General features: G+C 50.0%; 1 protein-coding gene across 1 annotated transcript in view; it reads left to right on the forward strand.

Annotated features, from left to right (window-relative positions):
- The first annotated feature begins 784 nt into the window (after positions 1-784).
- Positions 785-19,899, forward strand: part of ADGRB2 (adhesion G protein-coupled receptor B2) — a 55,496-nt gene continuing 36,381 nt past the window's right edge. Inside the window, 1 exon segment of the mRNA XM_044668772.1 lies at positions 785-1,655. Coding sequence (XP_044524707.1) covers positions 794-1,655 — 862 coding nt within the window. The 5' untranslated portion in view covers positions 785-793.

The raw sequence follows: 19,899 nt of genomic DNA on the forward strand, positions 1-19,899 counted from the left end.
ACAATCAGTGACTACCAGACAGAGGCGTCTGAGCTTTTTATGGGGGTCAGTAGGGAGACTCTGAGGATTCTTGAGCTGAGGAACAACGTGACCCATCTGGTGCTGGGGGAAGAGTATTTTGGCAGCTGGCTAGATAAAGCATTGGTTATTCGCTAACTTGGAGCTAAGGCTGGAGATCCAGACAGACAAACAGACAGACAGAAGGGCAGGCCGTTCCTCCCCTCAAGGGACTTGCCGTCCAACGCGGGGTGCAGAGCGGATAAAGGGGCACCGGAAGGATGGGGAAGGTGGAGGAGACCTGAGGGTCCAGGGGCAGGTCTGAATCCTCCCTTGAAATGGTGGTTGGGGCTGGGGACTCCCCAATGCAGGGAATGGGCTCCAGGGAGGAGGCATCTCAAGGTAGGCACGGCTGCTGCTGCTGCTGTGGAGGAGGAGTCTGGGGAGAGAGCCGAGCTGGGAGGTGATGCTCCAAAGGATGCATTGTTGGAGGAAGAGTAAGAAAGTGACTGTAGGGGCAACGGGGTGGCCTGGAGACAGGTGGTCCTTGAGTTCAAATCTGGCCTCAGACACTTCCTAGCCCAGGGTGTGACCCTGGGCAAGTCACTTCTCCCCCACTGCCTAGCCCTTCCTGCTCTTCTGCCTTGGAGCCAATATCCGTTCTAAGGTGGAAGGGAAGGGAGCGAAGAAGACTCTGTTAGATGGGGGTGGCTGCGGGGCAGCAGAAGGCCAGGCTGACAGTGACACTGACCCACTGACCCCCTCCTCTCCTCTCTCACAGGGCAAGTGACATAGGATGACCCCGGCCTGTCCCCTCTTACTGTCTGCGATTCTGTCTCTGCGCCTCACCGCGGCCTTCGACCCTGCCCCCAGCGCCTGCTCGGCCTTGGCCTCGGGAGTCCTCTACGGGGCCTTCTCCCTTCAGGACCTCTTCCCCACCATCGCCTCGGGCTGCTCCTGGACCCTGGAGAACCCAGACCCCACCAAGTACTCCCTCTACCTGCGTTTCAACCGCCAGGACCAGGTGTGCGCCCACTTCTCGCCCAGGCTGCTGCCCCTGGACCACTACCTGGCCAACTTCACCTGCCTCCGCCAGGCCCCGGAGCAGGAGCAGGAGCCGGAGCCGGAGCAGCGGCCGGAGCAGGGGCCCGAGCAGGGGCCGGAGCAGGGGCAGGCGGCGGCCCAGGCGGCGGCCCAGGCCGGACCACGGCAGGAGGAGGAAGAGGTGGGGGGCGGCCTGGAGCTGTGCCAGGGCTCCAACCCCTTCACCTTCCTCCACTTTGACAAGAATTTCGTCCAGCTCTGTCTGACGGCGGAGCCCTGGGAGGCCCCCCGCTTGCTGGCGCCCTCGGCTCTGGAGTTCCGCTTCGTGGAGGTGCTGCTCATCAATAACAACAATTCGAGCCAGTTCACCTGCGGGGTGCTGTGCCGCTGGGGCCAGGAGTGCGGGCGGGCCGCGGGCCGGGCCTGTGGCATTTCCCAGCCGGGCTGCAGCTGCCAGGGGGAGGAGGCGGCGCCCCCGGCAACCCCAGCCACCGCGCCGCCCCCGCCCCGCAGCCAGACCCTCTCCAATGCCCTGGTGCCGGGGAGCCCGCCGGGGGAGGCTGACCTACACGCAGGCAGCAGCAATGACCTCTTCCCACCCGAGATAAGATATGGTGAGTTCGCCTCCAGCCCCCACCGATGGGGGCTCCGGGCTCCGGCGTGTGTGCGGGCCCCTGGGGTCCAAGGGACCCTCCCCACTGCCTGTGGGGCTAGGGGTCCCCAGGGCGGCTTGGCTGCCCTTTACCCCTGCCTGGAAACTGATAGAGCAAGAAAGGTCAAGGAACAGAGAAGGGACTAGAGAGAAACTGAGGCAAGTAGAGAGATGTGTATGTGGGGAGCCTGGGGCGTAGAGGGAGGAGCAGGGGGTGGGGTGGAGATTGGGGCTCAGCACGGGGGGAGACTGAGGCCGATAAGGGGGAGACTGAGGCAGGTAAAGGGGAGACTAGGGTACTTGGAGAGAAGAATAGGGAGAGACTAGGTCATAGAAGGGAGACACTAAGGAATAGATATGGGAGAGACTGAGGCAGGTAAAGTGGGGAGACTGAGAGTAGGGTACCTGGAGAGAAGAATGGGGGGAGACTAGGGCTCAGAGGAAGAGGGACACTGAGGAATGGAGAGAAGGTAGGACACTGATAGGAGGCTGATAGGAGCAGGAGGTGGTGGGACATAAGGAGAGGAAGGGGAGATGAGACTTGAGGGGCTGGGAAGGAAGACTAAGATAGAGGCCAAGAAGAGATGGGGGGGCACATTGGGCCACAGAAAGGTGAGAAAAGCAGAGGAGCCAGCAGCCTGACTAGGGAAGGACAGATATGGGGGAGAAACTGAGGCATCCAGGATGAAAAGGACTGAAGAGAAATAAGGGAAGTTGTGGAAAGAGAGAGTAAATCTAGAAACAAGGGCAGCAGAGTGGAACACAGACTGAGTTTGGAATGAGCCAGAGCCCCGGGTTTCAGGCCCTCCTGGTGCCCTTTGGGGGGCTCAGTGGAACCAGGTCCAGGCCTCTCCCTCTGAGTGCCCAGCCATCAGGAGTGTAGGCCTGGGCTTAGGGAGAGGGCCGACCCCTCTCTGCTTTTTGCTGACTGGCACCAACACCTCTGCCCCCGGGAGCATCTCCTCCCTGTCTCCAGAGGTTTATGCTGACTTCCTTGTTCTGAGCTTTCCAAACTCCTCCGCTGAAACTGAGAAGAGCCCCTTTGGGTGGCGGGGGCCAAGGGCTTGGGGGAGTCAGCCATACTGCCTTCCTCCCCCCTTTTTCATCTCTGGGCTAATGTCAGAGGCTGTCTGACAGGAAGGAGGAGGGGGTGAGGATAGGCATACCCATGTATACATGAGTCCTAAGGTATTTGGGGGGCCTGTGGGTGCTTCCCAGGACCTTCCAAAGACCAGAACATCACCCCTGTTCCAAAGCTCTGGGTCTCCAGGCAAGGGCCCTCATCTAAGTGGAGGACCCAGGCATCCTGCTGTCCCAGTGCAGAGACCTTGAGCAGCAGCTAGCTCTGGGTTGCTGAGTCAGGGTTTTGCTGCGGGCACCCCCTCTCCTCCCCTCCCTTCCCTTTCTTTCTCTAGGCTCTCTGCTCCTGTGAATTGTCCCCAGTCCCCGAGGCAGCCTTGACTAAGCCTTTTACGAGGGATCAGCAGGAAGTGAAAGGAAGACAAGCAGTGATTGGTGTGCAGGGCATGTCCCTCTCTGTGGCTCTGTCCAGCCCAAGCCCTTCCTTAGGGCTCCTCCCAGCCTTTGGGTTTGGTGCCCCCCATCAGGATTCCCAGGTCCAGGGTTGGGCCTCAGGGATGTGGGCTGGTTGCTGCCTTCCTTTATCTTCTCCATCCCTCACCCTGGCCAAGAGAGCCCGAGAGTCAGGACCCCTGGGTTCTAGCCTCCAGTTCTGTTCATGAGACCATAGGCAATTCCCTTCCTGTCACTGGGCTTTCGTTTCCTCCTCTGTCAAATATAGGGGTTGGACAGATGGCCTCTTCCAAAGCCTGTGAACCTCACTTTCTTCTATCTCTTGGCAGAAAATACCCCTCTAGTGCTCAGGATCCTATATAGCAAATTATTTAAAAACCTATCTTGGGGGGCAGCTGGGTGGCTCAGGGAATAGAGAGCCGAGCCAGGTGTGGAGATGGGAAGTCCTGGGTTCAAAGGTGACCTCAGATACTTCCCAGCTGTGTGACCCTGGGCAAGTCACTTAACCCCCAATGTCCAGCCCTTACTGCTCTTCTGCCTTGGAACCAATATTTAGTATTGGGTAAGGGAAGGTTTAAAACAAAAACAAAAGTCCTATCTGGCATCTCAGAGGCAAAGGGATTGCTGTGATTACCACCTGCCCTGACCTAGGGGCTGGGAAGGAGCTTCTGAGTTTCCGATTCACCTCTCCCTGCTACCATCCAGAATGGAGGAGGTTTGGGGTCTCCTCAGTCTCTATACTACACCCCCGACCCTCCACCTTGTGGGGACAGAGCCCCAGGGACACCCTGGCCCCCTAGCTGCTGGGTAACAGTCCCAGGTCTTGGCAGCCTGCATTGCTGTGCCTGGCCCAGATCAGGGAGGCAGGGGCAATGCCAGGCAAGTTAGAGATGCTTCCTGTGAGCAGGAAACCCGGGGAGGGCTGGGGGCTGGAACCTCAGATTTAGTGCCTTCTAGAGGAAATTGAATTTCGTTTCTTTGTTGAACATAACCAAGGAGAGTGGGGCCGTATATTCAGTGGTTTTATTATCCTCCCTGCGTTCCTCCAGGGCACATGGCTAGTAGCACGTGGCTTTGGGGAAGGAGGCACAGAGCTGGGTGGGGAGATTGATGGGGAGGAACCCCCCTCCTCAGTTTCCCTTCCACTTGATGAGAAAGGTATTCCTGTCTGGCTTTCCCCTCGGTCTGCGCAGCGGTCGGGGAGGGAGGCTCTGCCCACACAGGCGGGCACCATCCAGGCGCTGTGCCATCCAGGGCACCGTGCCAGGGGATGGCGGGTTGTCGTGGAGCCGGAAGCAGGACTTGGTCCGTCGCCCTGGTGACTTTGAGAGCCAGGAAACATGGGGGGCAGGGGCGGAATGTGGAGGGAATGGAGGACTCTGGAAGGCCTGGGGATGATGGGAACTGTGGCTTTGAGGGCTAAATACACGGAGAATACAGATTCAGGAGCGGGACCCCGGGCCAGGGTAGCAGACCCGATGCTAATGGGGTCTTTCGGTTGCCAGTCACCTCTGACAGTTAAAATCACGAGGCTGTATCTCGTGGCATGGTCGGAGTGACCCTCTTCACCATTGGCATCACCCTACCCTGAGCCTACTCCAAATCATTCCTCGGCCACGTGGCATTTCTCAGAGGTTGCCCGTGAAGGCGAGTCTCTGGGGAGAAGTGCAGGTGGCCGTAACGGGCCCGGGAAGATCTGGCTTCGCTCTTGATGAGGAGACAGGCCCGTAGGCAGCCTTGCGCTCCAGGAGGGCACGCCGCTTACTACAGCACGCCGAGGCCCGTGGGTACAGGGGGAGGCAGTTTTCCCTTCTGCTGCCTCCTCCGCTGCCCAGGACCATCATCGGACAGATGAGTGCCAATTAGCAGGGATAGCGGGCGCTCGGCGCAGTTTGTTCTCCGTGGCAGGGAGTGTCTCTGGGGCCAGTGCCACCGCCAGGGCCTGGAGAGGACCGCGCCCACATGGCAGTGCCATCCGTGCCAAGTGTTTGGCCTCTCCCACACTCCTTCCCCCACCCCCTCTGTGCCAGGCCAGCTGGATGGCTGTATCGGCAGCAGGGAGACGGGCTGGCATTTTGCAGCGGACAGATTGCGATCAGGAATACGTGGGGATGGGAGAGAGAAGGCGGGCGGGCAGGGAGCGGAGAGCCAACTCTGCTTTCCTACACTTGGCCTGGGAGCTGGGAGGAAGCGGGAGGGAAGGGACCCCAATCCCTTCTTCTACCTCCAGCCTGCTGGTGTTCTCCTTCCCTTTGACTCCTTCTTTGTTTCCAGGGCTCTAGTGCCTTGGAAAGAGGGACCGGGTTCTACCTGGCTTGAGAGAGATGGAAGGAAGGAAGGAAGGAAGGAGGGAGGGAGGGGGGGAAGGAAGGAAGGAAAGAAAGAAGGAAGGAAGAAGGGAAGGAAGGATGGATGGAGGAAGGGAAGGAAGGAAAGAAAAAAGAAAGAAAGAAAGAAAGAAAGAAAGAAAGAAAGGAAGGAAGGAGGAAAGGAAGGATGGATGGAGGAAGGGAAGGAAGGAAAGAGGAAAGAAAGAAAGAAAGAAAGAGAAAGAAGGAAGGAAGGAGGAAAGGAAAAAAGGGAGGAAGGAAGGAAGGAAGGAAGGAAAGAAGGAGCAAAGAAGGGAAGAAAGGAAGGAAAGAAAGAAGGAAGGAGGGAGGGAGGAAGGAAAGAGGGAGGGAAGCTGGGCAGGATTTCCTGGACCCCAGAAGATTGGGTTGGGGGTGGAGTAGAGTCCGGGGTCCATAGGAGACCCTCATTTGTGATGGCTGTATGGTACTGTGTGAGTGTATATGCATGTGCTGGACAAGACTAGCTCTGGTACCCACTCTGTCCCAGCGCCAGCTTCCTGGGAATGGCTCCATGTCCTGATGCTCTGGCCAGTAGATGCCAGGTCAGGGGCAGCTGTGAGTTTGGTCATAGGAATTATAGGAACTGGAGCTGGCAGGGACTTTAGTGCTCCCTGCTACCCCCACAGACATACCTCCCTTTTACAGAGAAGGAAACTGAGGCTAGAGGGCAAAGGGGGCTTCTCGCCTGGACTCACAGGGCTAATTGTGAATTTAGTGCTCTTTGCACTGCAGCTGCCCTGGAGCTGGATGGCGGTAGCTAGGTAGTTTGTCCCCACTGTCCCTTCTGCCAGAGCCTGCAGCCTGGAGGAGGGGGGACAGGCCCGAGGAAAAGGCCAGGAGCCCCTTGGTCTGAGCAGCTGCAGCCCAGCCAAGTGAGGAGCGAGGGTCCTCGCCTGCCCGCAACTGCCCTTGCCAAGTGCCAGGCTGGAGGGGGGCAGCCCAGGACGAGGAGGCCTTGGAGAGGCGGCCAGAGGGAGGGGAGGGGAGGCCTGGCAGGGAGAAGAGAGATGGGATATGGAGCGCAGCCGTGGCAGGAGGAGAGGGGGGTGGAGAACCGGGGGACGGGTGATAGAGCGGCATCGGCGCTGGGCCCGCCCGCCTCGACGCTGAGCTCGATTTGACAAGAGGGTCTGGGCGCCTGTTAATTTCACGCAAACTGCCTTTGATAGATCTCTTGTTATTTTTGGTGAGTTGAGCTATAAATTTGTACCATCTTGCTTGCTGCAATCTGTTAAGTGGGGTGGGGGGAGTTGTGGGGAGAGGAAGGAACAGGAAGGAGTAGGGGGTGGAGGCAGCCTCCTGTGCAGACTCAGATGCCCTGTCTGGGGTGGTCGCTTGGGCCCCAGGACACGCAGGGCGGGTGGCTGGGTGTGGGGAGGAGGGTCCAGCTGACACGGGTAAGGAGCCAGCGGGAGGCTGGCAGAACCAGCTGGGATACCCATCTCTTGGTAGGGGAGCAGACCATATAGTTCAAGCCTACCGACCTTTAGTTACTGGGGAATCAGCGTCTGGTGCCAGCTGCGAGAAACATGAGAAGGTGGCACGCTGGTGCCTGGGGCAGGGGAATGCTGCCTCCACCTTCTCATTCATAATTTGTGTTCTCCCATGTTTCTTACTGGTATTAGCCAACTGCCACTGTGATTTTTTTTTTTCCTGGAGGCAGGCAGGGGTGAGCCTCGGGACCCAGCCTGCGGCGAAGGAGGGGAGATGCCTTCAGGACCATTTCCAGGGGAGAGGATGGGGAAGGGGGCTCTGGGGACATTGTGGCATCTGAGAAAGATTTGGACAGACTGAAATGAGAAGGGCGAGCATTCTAGGAACAGTGAGAACAAAGGCATGGAGGTGGGTGAGCGTAGGCCACATTTGGGGAACCCTGAGTCATTGAGTTTGGCTGGAGAAACAGGGTACAGGGGGTAGGGAGTAACACTTTTCCTACAACCATCCTTGGAGAAGGAAGAGGGGAGCAAATATTTTTATATTCATTTTATAAATGGGAATAGCAGCTTAGGTTAAGCGACTTGCTTACCCTTCAATAGGCAGTAAATGTCAGGACTGGCATGATAGGACAGTGGAGATTTTAGCTCCTTTTCTATTAATAGAGTCCAAGATCAGATCACCATTTTTTTTTTAAGTATCTACATCACACTATTGGCCCACATTGAGCTGGAGAGTCAATGGGAGACCTTCATAAGTACTTGGATCACACGATAGCTTCCCCATTCTAAATTTGTGCAATTGATTTTTTGAACCTAAATGTAGTTACTTTTACCTTTGCTCATCTGCCCGTTCCAGAATTTTCTGGGAGTCATTTCTGGCCTTTCAGGGAAACAGAGTTGGAAGCTTGTGCTTCTCTTTGTGACTTATACAAGAATGCCTATAAGATTCTATGAGATTCTCAAGTCTGGCATCAGACAGACCCTGGGCAAGTCACTTAACCCCCGTTGCCTAGCCCTTACCACTTCTCTGACGTGGAACCAATCAATGCACAGTATTAATTCTAAGACAGAAGCCAAGGGTTTAATTAAAAAAAAAATTCTCTGAGATTCTAAAAGAATTTCAGAGAAGGAAGGAAACTAACAGTTCTGTTGTTGAGTGTCTCCTGTGTGTAGGGGAGGTGGGAAAGGGAACAGTCATTTATTAAGCACCAACTATGTGCCAGGGACTCTACTAAATAATTTATAAATATCTCATTTATTGATAAATATAATTAGTAACATTTCTATAGCACTGACTATGTGTCAGACACTAGGCTAAACACTTTTCAAATATTATTTCATTTGACCCTCACAATAATCCTGGGAGGAAGGTACTATTATAATTCCCATTTTACAATTGAGAAAACTGAGTCAAACAGAGGTTAAGTGACTTGCCCTGGGTCATACAATTAGGAAGTGTTCAAGGCTGTATTTGAACTTAGGTCTTCCTAGTCTGTGGAGCTTCCCAGAGGGAAAAGAACCTCATTCTCACCTTCTAGGAACTCCCCATCTGGAATATATGGATAGAGATATAGACAGGCTGGCCTGGACTCAGAAACACTTCTCTTCCAGAGTTCAAATCTGGCCTCAGATACTTACTAGCTAGGTGATCCTGGGCAAGTCACTTAACTCTGTTTGCCTCAGTTTCCTCATCTGTAAAATAAGCTGGAGAAGGAAATGGCAGACCTTTGAGTATCTCTGCCAATAAAATCCCAAATGGAGTTGTAAAGAATTGGACTCGACTGACACAACCAAACAACGACATAGACAAAAACTTCCTCAAGACTGGGAGAGGAAATCTCTCTGATATTGAGGAGAGCCGGCTCTCTGCGGCCATGGCCTCTTCCATCAATTACCCAATAGTACTTCCCTAAAATAATAACTTACATTGAGGAAGTCCTTTGAGATTCACAATTTTCTTTCCTTACCTCAACCCCATGAGTTAAGTCATGGAGATATCATTCCCATTTTGTAGATGAAGACTGTGATTCAGAAAGGTTTTTGATGAAGTTCACACAACTAGTCAGTCTTTTGTGCTGGGACTCGAACTCAGGCCTCCTGCATTCCACCACAAGTGTTCTTTCCCTCATAGCCCTGGGCTGCAGATGCCCCAAAGTGGGACTCGAAGCCAAAGTCTTAGCCAGCTCTGCCACCGGCTCTTTGACCTTGGGTAGACAACTGTCCCTTCTCTGAACCCCTCTGTAAAATGGGGATAATAATTTTTGTCTGACTTTCCCAACAGGGATCTTGAAAGGGGAGAAAATATAAGGATAATAAGATGGGAAAAGCTTTGGAAAAGTCAACATTGAGGAGTCTGTGACCCTGATGTGGGTTTGAGGCTTTGCTTATCTGGAGAAGGTCCCCCGGGGATTCCGATGCTTCTCTGGGGTTGATCCACAGACCCTTGTCTTTGACCCTTGGGCTTTCACTTTTCCTTACTTTGTTAAATTTTTTAAAAATTAATTATTTCCAGTGAACAAGCATTCATTTTTTCTTTTCATTTTCTTTTTTCCTTAAACAATAATAATTAAAAAAACAAAGAAAAAATAAAACTATTAAAAATTTAAAAAAAATTTTTTAACCTTTACCTTCTGTCTTAGAAGCAATACTAAGTATTGGTTCCAAGGCAGAATATTGGTAAGGCTAGGCAGTTGGGGTTAAGTGACTTGTCCAGGGTCATATAGCAAAAAAAGAAAAACTATGACAATAGCCATGTATAAAGCAAAGCAAATTCTAATACTGATCATGACCAAAAATGTCTATGACTTTTGATTTTGGGTCCATTGCCTCAAAAAACAGGAAGTAGGTGACATGATTCAGCCTTGGCCCTCTAAAATCATGATTTGTCATTTGTCATTGATTAGGGTTCTCATGTTTTTCAAAGGTATTTTTAAAAAAAAACAACCAACCTTCCTTTCTGTAATAGTAACAGCTCTAAGAAAAGCACTAAGGGCTAGGCAAATGGGGTTTATGTGACTTGCTCAGGGTCACACAGTAGGAAGTGTCTGAGGTCAGATTTGAGCCCAGGTCTTCCCAACTCCAGCCTAGAAGCTCTATCCACAGTGCTACCTAGCTGCCCCTATTTTTCCTTGCAATATTGTTATTGTAGAAATTGTTCTCTTGATTCTGCTCACTTCAGTCTACATCAGTTCCTACAGGTCTTCCCAGTTTTCTCTGAAACTATGTATTTCATCATTTATATTGGTATACTCAGTAGTATTCTATTCTATCCATTTACCATCAGCATCCTCTTAGTTTTCAGTTTTTTACTACTTCCAAAAGAGCTGCTATAAATAATGGCATGGCCTTTTTATACATGGTCTTTCTTTTTTTCCTCAGTCTTTTTGGTTTATAGCCCAAGCAGTAAGTAGTCGCTCTCCATTAAAGGGTACACACAATTTATTGCTCTTAGTTTAGTTTTGGGGGGAGATAGTTTCAAATTGGACACAATGAAATAATATTTATAAAGTGTTTTACAAACCTTAGAGCATTTTATAATTAAATAAATAAAAATAAAAATGAAATACTATTATTGTTAATTACTTGCTTTCCAAAATGTTTGAACTAGTTTAACAACTCCACCAACAATGCATCAGTGGGCCTGGTTTCCCACAACTCCTCTACTAATTTTTATTTTATTTATTTATCTTCAAAATTCCATGTATTTATTTATTTGCTTATTTTACTTTTTTTTGTCATTGCCAATCAGAGGGGTAGAAGGTAGAAATTAAATTGATTTAATTTGCATTTCCTTAATTGTTAGTGATTTGATCCTTCCCTACTTTCTTCTTCTTCTTTTTTTAAACCTTTACCTGACATCTTAGAATCAATACTGTGTATTGGTTCCAAGACAGAAGAACAGGAAGGGCTAGGCAACAGAGGTTAAATGACTTGCCCAGGGTCACACAACTAGGAAGTGTCTGAGACTCCAGGCCTGGCTCTCAATCCACTGAGCCACCTAGCTGCCCCACCTTCCCTGCTTTCTAAATTTTCTCTGATCTCTTCTTGATACTCCTTTCCCCTGACCCCTCTCAGCCCCTGAAGGAAGCTCAGAGACCTCCTGGGAGCCAGTCCTTGACTACCTTGCCTTCTTTCTGATGCTGCCACCACTGTAAGAGGATTCCAGAGTCCTCTTCCATTGGTCCCCTCATTCACTTTTCCCTCTCCTTATACCCCACACCTGTGGTCCGTATACAAGGAGGAAATAACCATGCACCTTCAGAAAGAATGTACTTAAAAAACCCTTTCTTTCCATCATAGAATTAATACTAAACATTGGCTCCGAGGCAGAAGAGCAATAAAGGCTAGGCAAAGACTTGTCCAGAGTCACACAGTTAGGAAATGACTGAGTTCAAATTTGAACCCAGGACTTCCCATCTCTAGGTCTGGTTCTCTACCCACTGAACCACCTAGTGCCCCAGAAAGAATATACTTTAAGGAAAATAAATGATATCGGATGCAAACTCTAAGCTCCCTGAAGGCAGGAGGCGTGTATCCCAGTGCTTGGCCTGTGGTGGGCACTTGTCCAAATGACTTTGCTCATTTGTTCATTAATAAAGATCATAAGAATTAGAAATAAAAACAAAAACAGAACTGTAAAACGAGGGGAGAAGGAGCAGATGTTCTCCCACATCCTTTCCTGCCCTGATATTATTCTGTGATTCCCTGGGAGAGCCTCTTGGCCAGTGTTGGCCCTGGCAGCCCTTCCCATCCCACACTGCATCTGGAGTCCTTGGTTCAAGCACCAAGAACACAAACCTTTCATCCCCCAAGGAAAGGCAGCTGGGTTAATAAAAAAGATGGCTTTTTCTGGGAAATTCAGAGCAAGATAAGGCACCAGCTTATGGCAGTCACGTTTGCAAATGTGGAGAGACATTCTCTCATTTACCCCTCTCTGATCCTGTCCCATTGGGATTAAAGGAAGACAGGATTTCATTTTTCACTCAGGCCAGGAGAGCCATAGGGGATTTGGGGACCTCAGGAGTCTGGGCTGGGGAGGAGGGGGGCAAAGAACACAGATAGAAATGGGCCATCAGCCTAGCACAGCATCACCAAAGAGGAAAGCCTTCCACAGAAAGGATTCGAAGGATCCAGGGTAGGACTTTAAGCCTCATTAAACTGGGTCAACTTCCCCCTCTTTTAGCTCCTCCTTGGCACCAATCCAAGAGACCTTTGGCTTCAGAGCTTTCAATTCTCCCTACTTTCTGAGCCTGCCGGGGGCCCCCTGAGCCTGCTTTCTCCCTGGGCTTGGAGCTCTGCCATCCATGATCCCTAATTAACTTCTCTCTTCTCTGGCCTCTGCCATCTTCCCTGGATACCTGGGTCTGGCCTCTGTTCTCCCTGTCTTCTCTATCCCCCATCCTTAGTCATGTGAGATGACTAGAGCAGATTTTCTAGGGTTTGTTTTTGAGGGCAATAACAATTCAGAAATATTGCACCAAGGTGAGGTCATTAGAAGTATAAATAAAAGTCCCAGGCTGGGTGGCGCTTTGATTCTAGTCTAAGCCAGTCTAGCAACTTCAAAACTTTTTATCTGGCTTGATCCTGTACGTTTAGTCTGGAAGGAAGGCAGGTTGGGAAGAAAAGAAAGAAAGGAAGAAGGAAGGTAGCTAGCAAGGGAGCAGTTATTATTACATGCTAGGCCTTATGCTAAACATTTTATAGCTATCTCAGTTGATCCTTACAACAACTCTAGGACGTATATGCTACTACTGTACCCATTTTAACTGATAGGGAAACTAAGGCAGGCAGAAGCTAAGTGACTTGCCTAGGGTTACACAGCTAGTAAGTGACTGAGACTGGATTTGAACTCAGGTCTTCCTGATTCTAGACTCAGTGCTCTATTTACTGTGCCACCAGCTGCCTGGCTCATCCTGATCCTTCCCTAAATTTGAGTCAAAACCCTTTATGGACTTTGAATAAGAAAGGGATTTATTTGCCCTTTTCAGGAGCACACTTGGGAGGCAGCTGAGTGGCTCAGTGGATAGAACACCATACCTAGAGACAGGAGGACCTGGGTTCAAATGTGATTTCAGACATTTCCTAGCAGGGTGACCCTGGATAAATCATTTAACTCCATTCGCCTAGCTCTTACCTCTCTTCTGCCTTAGAACCAATTCGGGGCCATCAGCTGCCTGATTCAACCTGGTCCTTCCCCAAGTTTGAGTCAAAACCCTTTATGGGCCTTGAATGAAAATGGCATTTGCCCTCCTAGAATCTATTGGATTCTAAGATGGAAGGTAAGGGTTTAAACAAAATAAGGAGAAAAAAAGAAGCCATTCCTAGCCCTCCTTAATCTTGGGGGCTTTCCTCTATGATCGCCTCCAGTTTATCCTGTTTATGTCATATTGCCACAGAGCCGTTTGAGCTCTTTGCTTGTTACCTCCCCCATTAGACTGTGAGCTCCTTGAGAGCAGGGCCTGGGATTTTGTGTTTTTATTTATCTGGTGTTTTTCTTAGAACCCCTAATGCTTAGCACGGTGCCCAGCACCCAGTAGGTATTTAATAAATACTTGCTGACTTGACTTGACTTGATAATGGGATTCTCACTTTCCTTGATGTAGACGTTATGCCTCTGCTAACAGCCCAAGGTCACAGTTACTTCTTTGGCTGCTACTTCACGCCACTGTTGACTCACCCTGAGCTTGCCACGTGGCAGGACCTTGCAGGAGGGCCAGGGAAATGGGTAGCTAGGCAGGTTTCGAGTGGGGGAGCTCTCCTGCTCTTGCACTGGGCAGATTATTCCATCACACTGTGAGTAGGCTTGTCCCTTGTTATAGCTGTAAATTATAACTTTATTCTTCCCTTGTAAATAAAGTCCTTCCTACGCAGGCACTCTGTTAGGATGGGAGGAGGAAAAGGAGAAGGAGGAGGAGGAGGAGGAGGAAGAAAAGATCTGGAAAGGGAAGGAGCAGTTTGGGGTTTAGGTTTAAGGACTAACATGAGAGGTGCTTTGGTGGCATATGGCTCACAAATTTAGCCTGGGGCTAGGGCACAGATCTAGGGAAAAGGGTCCAGCTAGGTTGGATAAGCCCAGGGAGACTGAGTCATCATTGTTCTATACCCAAAGGACTGATAGGCTGAATGACCAGGAAAACTGGTATTCCAAGAAGGGGATGCCTGGGCAGCGGGAGCCCCTTGGGGGTCCAGCTCATCTACTGAAGGAATAGAGGGGGTAGCAGTGAGCCCAAGGAGAGCCCAGAGGTTCCTGAGCTATATAACTTCAGAATCCCCTGTAAGGGTCTTCTCGTGGCCATCCTTTAGATGGGCAAGTGGGCTCTGGGCCATCCTTTTTTTTTTTTAAAAAAAAATCCTTCTCTTCTGTCTTAGAATCAATACTGTGTATTGGTTCCAAGGAAGAAGAGTAATAAGGGCAATGGGGGTTAAGTGACTTGCCCAGAGTCACACAGCTGGAAAGTGTCTGAGGCCAGATTTGAACCTAGGACCTCCTGTCTCTAAGCCTGGCTCTCTAACCACTGAGCCACCCAGCTGCCCCCTCTGGGCCATCCTTAAGGGGTATCAGGGCTCAAGCATCCCATCAAGGGTTCAGGGAATCAGAGGCATCCCTTAAAGATATAAAACATCCCTGATAGGTTGTTCTCCCTCCCTCAAGGGAGGATGTGGAGCCTCCTGATTTTTCCCGAGGATTGCAAGGAATCATCTCTAGGGATCCTGGGGCTGTCCATCAGACGAATGGCATCCCTAGAATTGACACTAGACTGTTACCGGGGTAGAGAGTTGTCCCCAGGATATGCAGGGATTTAAGCTGATTTTGGGGGGGGCGGGAGGGAGAGGTTGTGAGATCAAACTTTGTCTTTCTCATCTCCTCCCAAATATGTTTATACAGTTGATTTCAGCCTTCAAAGGGAAAGGAGAGGGGCAGCTGGGTAGCTCAGTGGAGTGAGAGCCAGGCCTAGAGACAGGAGATCCTAGGTTCAAATCCGGCCTCAGCCACTTCCCAGCTGTGTGACCCTGGGCAAGTCACTTGACCCCCATTGCCCACCCTTACCAATCTTCCATCTATGAGACAATACACCGAAGTACAAGGGTTTAAAAAAAAAAAAAACAAAAAAAACAAAAACAAAGGGAAAGGAGATGGCATTAGCCTGACTGACAACAGACAAGGGTCTCTCTCCCTGGCCCTTCCTTTTATTTTGCTTCACCAGTTGGCAGGAATGGGCAGATAATGGGCTGATTGCACAGATCTCGTCCCAGCAGAGCCCCAGCTGGCTGGCTAGCTCTAATTGTTACCCTTCCGGAATGATCACGTCTCCATCCCCACCCACCTGTTTAGAATGTAAGCTCTTTGACAACTCTGCATGCCTTTTAGCTAAAATATGAGCTTCTTGAGGCCAGGAACTGTTTTTGTCTTCCTTTATAGCCTCAACTAGTAGATCAGGGCTTGGACTATGGTAGGCATTTAGTTATTGTGGTTCAGTCATTTTCAGTCACATCTGATTTTTCATGATCCCATTTGGGGTTTTCTTGGCAAAGATATTAGACTGGTTTGCTATTTCCTTCTCCAGCTCATTTTACAGATGAGGAAATTGAGGCAAACAGGGTTAAGCGTCTCCCCCGGGGTCACACAGCTATTAAGTGTCTGAGGCTGGATTTGAACTCGGGAGGATGAATCTTCCTGACTTCCAAGCCTGGCACTCTATCCGCTGCACAACTTAGCTGCCCTCTCCACCCAGTAAGTGTTTGTTATTTATCAAGATCCACAATAACTCTCCATCCCTGTGTTCTACGAGGATACCTTGCACATAGGAATTGCCTATATGTGGAATGAATGATTAAATGATCTCAGCCCGAGATCCCTGGCCTTCTCCATCACACACAGGGCGCCGGGCAGCTCAGCCTACTGATCTGGGGTGGGCAGAATAACATGAGCCAACTCTGAAGAGAAAACAGAACCATTCAACTCACATTTTGTTTCTCTTCTCCCAACGAGGAGAACAGCCTTCAGACGGAAAAGGGTAGAAAAAACATCATTCAGAGGGAATTGCAGCCCGAGATAGGTGAGGAGATAGAAGGGAGCATTTAGCTCTTCTAAATGAGTTCGCGCCTCCAGACCCAGACAAATTATGTCCCAGGGTGCTGAAGGAATTCGCTGATGTGATCTCATACCTACTATCTATAATCTCAGGGAAACAGGAGAGAAGGGGAAAGGAGGGTGGGCAGAAGCCTGGAGTTGGGTAAATGTTGTTCTCATTCTCAAATCAGAGAGAAACGGTGGCATTCCAGAAACTGTCGCCAAACAAACTTGAACCTTGGCAAAAAGATGAGGTCTGGTTATCCAGCAGGGGGTTACGGACATTTAGAAAAGAACATGGTGATCCTTAAGGACTAATGTTTATTCACTAGAGCAAATTGTGTCCAGACACCTTGATTTATTTGGGGGGGATGGGGATAATAGGTCGGCCCATCAGGAAAATGCCATAGACGTAGTATATCTTGACTGCATTAAGCATCCCATAATATGGATGATGGCACCGTTAGGTGGATTCTCAGCTGGGTGCATAATTGTGCCCAGAGAATACCCGCTCACGGCTTTAGAGAAGCAGTATGATGTATGAGGAACTTAGTATGATATCCCTGGGCTCTGAAACTCCAGAAACCAAAAGAACTGGACCTTCTTCTTAGTTTCATCTGTAAAATGGGGATAATGAGCCCTGCCCTGGCTCCCTCACAAAGCTGCTGTCAATCAGTCAACTAGTCTTTATTAAATGCTAACTATGTGTCATTCATTGTGCTGAGTGCTGACGATGCAGAGAGAGGCAAATGATGGTGTCTGCCCTCAAAGAGCTCACAGCCTAATGGGGGAGCCAACATGCAAATGGCTCTGTAAATAAATATACAGGACAGATTGGAAATAATCTCAGAAGGAAGGCACTAGCATTAAGGGAGGTTGGGAAAGGCATCCTTTTATTTTGTAGTTGTTTTAAACCCTTCCTTTAATAGGATCAGATCTAAGACAGAAAAGTGGGAAGGGCTAGGCAATGGGGGTTAAGTGACTTGTCCAAGGTCACATAGCTAGGAAGTGTCTGAGGTCAGATATGAAGCCAGGACCTCCTGTCTTTAAGCTTGGCTCTATACTCACAGAGCCACTCAGCTGCTCCCATTTTTGGACAATTTGAAAAGTCAAATAGAGGATTTTGTATTTGACCCTGGAGGTGAGAGGAAGCCACTGGAGTTTATTGAATACGGGAAAGATGTGGTCAGTGCTGGTCTCTAAGGTCATTTTGACAGCCGAATGGAATGGGGGGGGGGGAGACCTGAGGCAGGTTGACCACCAACAGGCTACAGCAACAGTCCAGGAGTGAGGGGATGAGAGCCTGCACTGGGATGGATGGTGGCAGGGTTAGAGGAGAGAAAGGCGAAGGTGAGGGATGTTACCGAGGTAGGAATGGCAGGATTTGACATTTTATTGGGTATGGGGCAGGGGGTGAAAAGGACAAGAACAAGGATGCTACCTCAGTCGAGCCTAGGTGACCAGGTCGTACCCTCTCCAGTAATAGGGAAGTTAGGAAGAGGGGAGGGCTTTGGGAAAGATAAAGAGCTCAGTTTTGGGCACGGCGAGGATGTCCGTTTTCAGATGTCTGGTAGGCAGTTGGGGATGTGAGACTAGAGGTTGGAAGAAAGATTAAGATTAGATACTAGGGGCAGCTGGGTAGCTCAGTGGATTGAGAGCCAGGCCTAGAGACAGGAGGTCCTAGGTTCAAATCCGGCCTCAGACACTTCCCAGCTGTATGACCCTGGCAAGTCACTTGACCCCCATTGCCTACCTTTACCACTCTTCCACCTATAAGTCAATACACAGAAGTTAAGGATTTAAAAAAAAAAGATTAGATACTAGATTGAGAAGCATCTGTATAAAGATGATTGAGGGGCAGCTAGGTGGCTCTCAGTGGATAGAAAGACAGGCCTAGAGATGGGAGGTCCTGGGTTCAAATCTAGCCCCAGACTCTTCCTAGCTGTGGGACCCTGGACAAGTCATTCCTAATTGCCTAGCCCTTACCGCTCTTCTGCCTTAGAACTAATGCATAGTATTGATTCTAAGACAGAAGGTAAGAATTTTTTTAGATGTGTAAGCACAGCAATAGAGTGCCAGGCAGAGGTCCTGGGTTCAAATTTGGCTTCGGATACTTCCCAGCTGTGTGACTCTAGGCAAGTTGCTTAATCCCAGTTGCCCAGCCCTTACGACGGTTCTGCCTTGGAATCAATACCTAGTATTGATTCTACAGTGGAGGAGGCAAAGGTTTTTAAAGGGAAAGAAAAGAGAGAATTGGTAACTTTGCAGAGAGCAGTTTCAGTGGATGGTGGGTGAGGGCAGAAGCTAGACCACAGAAGGTTAAGAAAATGAGAAAAGAAAGTGGAGGCTCCTATTGTAGACGACCTTCTGGAGGAGTTTAGCTACCAAGGTGGTATGGATATAATGCCAGAGCTAACAGGGATGGGCAGATCAAGTGAGAGCTTTTTTTAAACCCTTACCTTCCATCTTAGAATCTATGCAAGTATCAGTTCCAAAGCAGAAGAGCAGTAAGGGCCAGGCAGTGGGGGTTGAGTGACTTGCCCAGGGTCACACAGCTAGGAAATGTCTGAGGTCAGATTTGAACTCAAGACCTCCCACCTAGACTTGGCTCTCCATCCACTGAGCTGCCTCACTGTCCCCCAGTAGGGCTTTTAAGGATGAGAGAGATGTGGGTGTATGGAGCCAGTAAACATGGGGCAATTGAAGGGTGGTGAGAGACTGGGCAGAATAGCGGGGGCACTCTGCTAGAGAAGATGAGCTGGGATGGGATCACCCATAGAGGGAGTTGCTTGGGTAAGGAGAAGGGCCACTTCTTCATGGGAGACGCAGATGAAGGAGGAGATAATGACAGAAGGCATCCGAGTGGTAGGAGAAGGGCGGGGAGAGGAGAGAGAGCTCTCTGCGAATGGCCTCAATTTTTTCTGTAAAATATGAGGCAGGGTTCTCAGTTCCGAGGATGGGGGGCGGGGAGCCATGGGAGGCTTGAGGAGGGATGAAAAGGCTTGGAAGAGCCGCTGTGGAGAGTGGGCTAGCGAGTTAATTAGGGAGGTGTAGAAGGATTGCCTGAGGGCTCAGTTGCGGTTATGTAACATAAATTTGTAGTGGACTCCATCAGCTCGTTTTTTTGTGATTTTCTCCATCTTCATTCAGCAGCTTGTAAACAAGAACAAAGGTGGTGGATGGAGGGAGGGAGGGATGATCTTTGATGGGATAAAGGGGCTCAGGGCTCAGAAGAAGGGGACAGTGCAGGGCGGAACTGGCTCACCCAGGGGCCAACATGGCGGGAGAAGGATAGTGCAAGAGGGATGGCCTGGGAAAGAACTGAGGGGTTGAAGGATTAGTGGTGGAGGAGAGGATGAAGAGCAGGCATAGGGGCTGCAAGGCAGAGAGAGGAGTAGAAAGACAACAGATTGTGGTCAGAGAGAGACATTTCAGAGTCCATGTTTGTGGATGTCAATAATTATGGGGGGTGGCAAGATGGAGGATATGACCACCCCTGAATGTGGTCCTCGCGGGGTGGAGATGATGGGAAATGAGGAGGGTGAGTATTTGAGAGATCAGGCTCTTTGAGCTTTAGGTGGCCAGCCAAGGTATCTGGAGCATGGGGAGCTTGGTGAGAATCAGATACAATGGGGAAGTGGTTTATAATGTGGCAAAGTCTTTTTCTTTGTTTCTTTGTTTCTTTTCTCCCTCCCTCTATCCCTCTCTCCCCCCTCTCTTTCTCCTTTCCTTCCTTCCTTCCTTCCTTCCTTCCTTCCTTCCTTCCTTCCTTCCTTCCTTCCTTCCTTCCTTCCTTCCTTCCTTCCTTCCTTCCTT

Source organism: Gracilinanus agilis, chromosome 3 (assembly GCF_016433145.1).
Source record: "Gracilinanus agilis isolate LMUSP501 chromosome 3, AgileGrace, whole genome shotgun sequence".
Lineage (NCBI taxonomy): Eukaryota > Metazoa > Chordata > Mammalia > Didelphimorphia > Didelphidae > Gracilinanus > Gracilinanus agilis.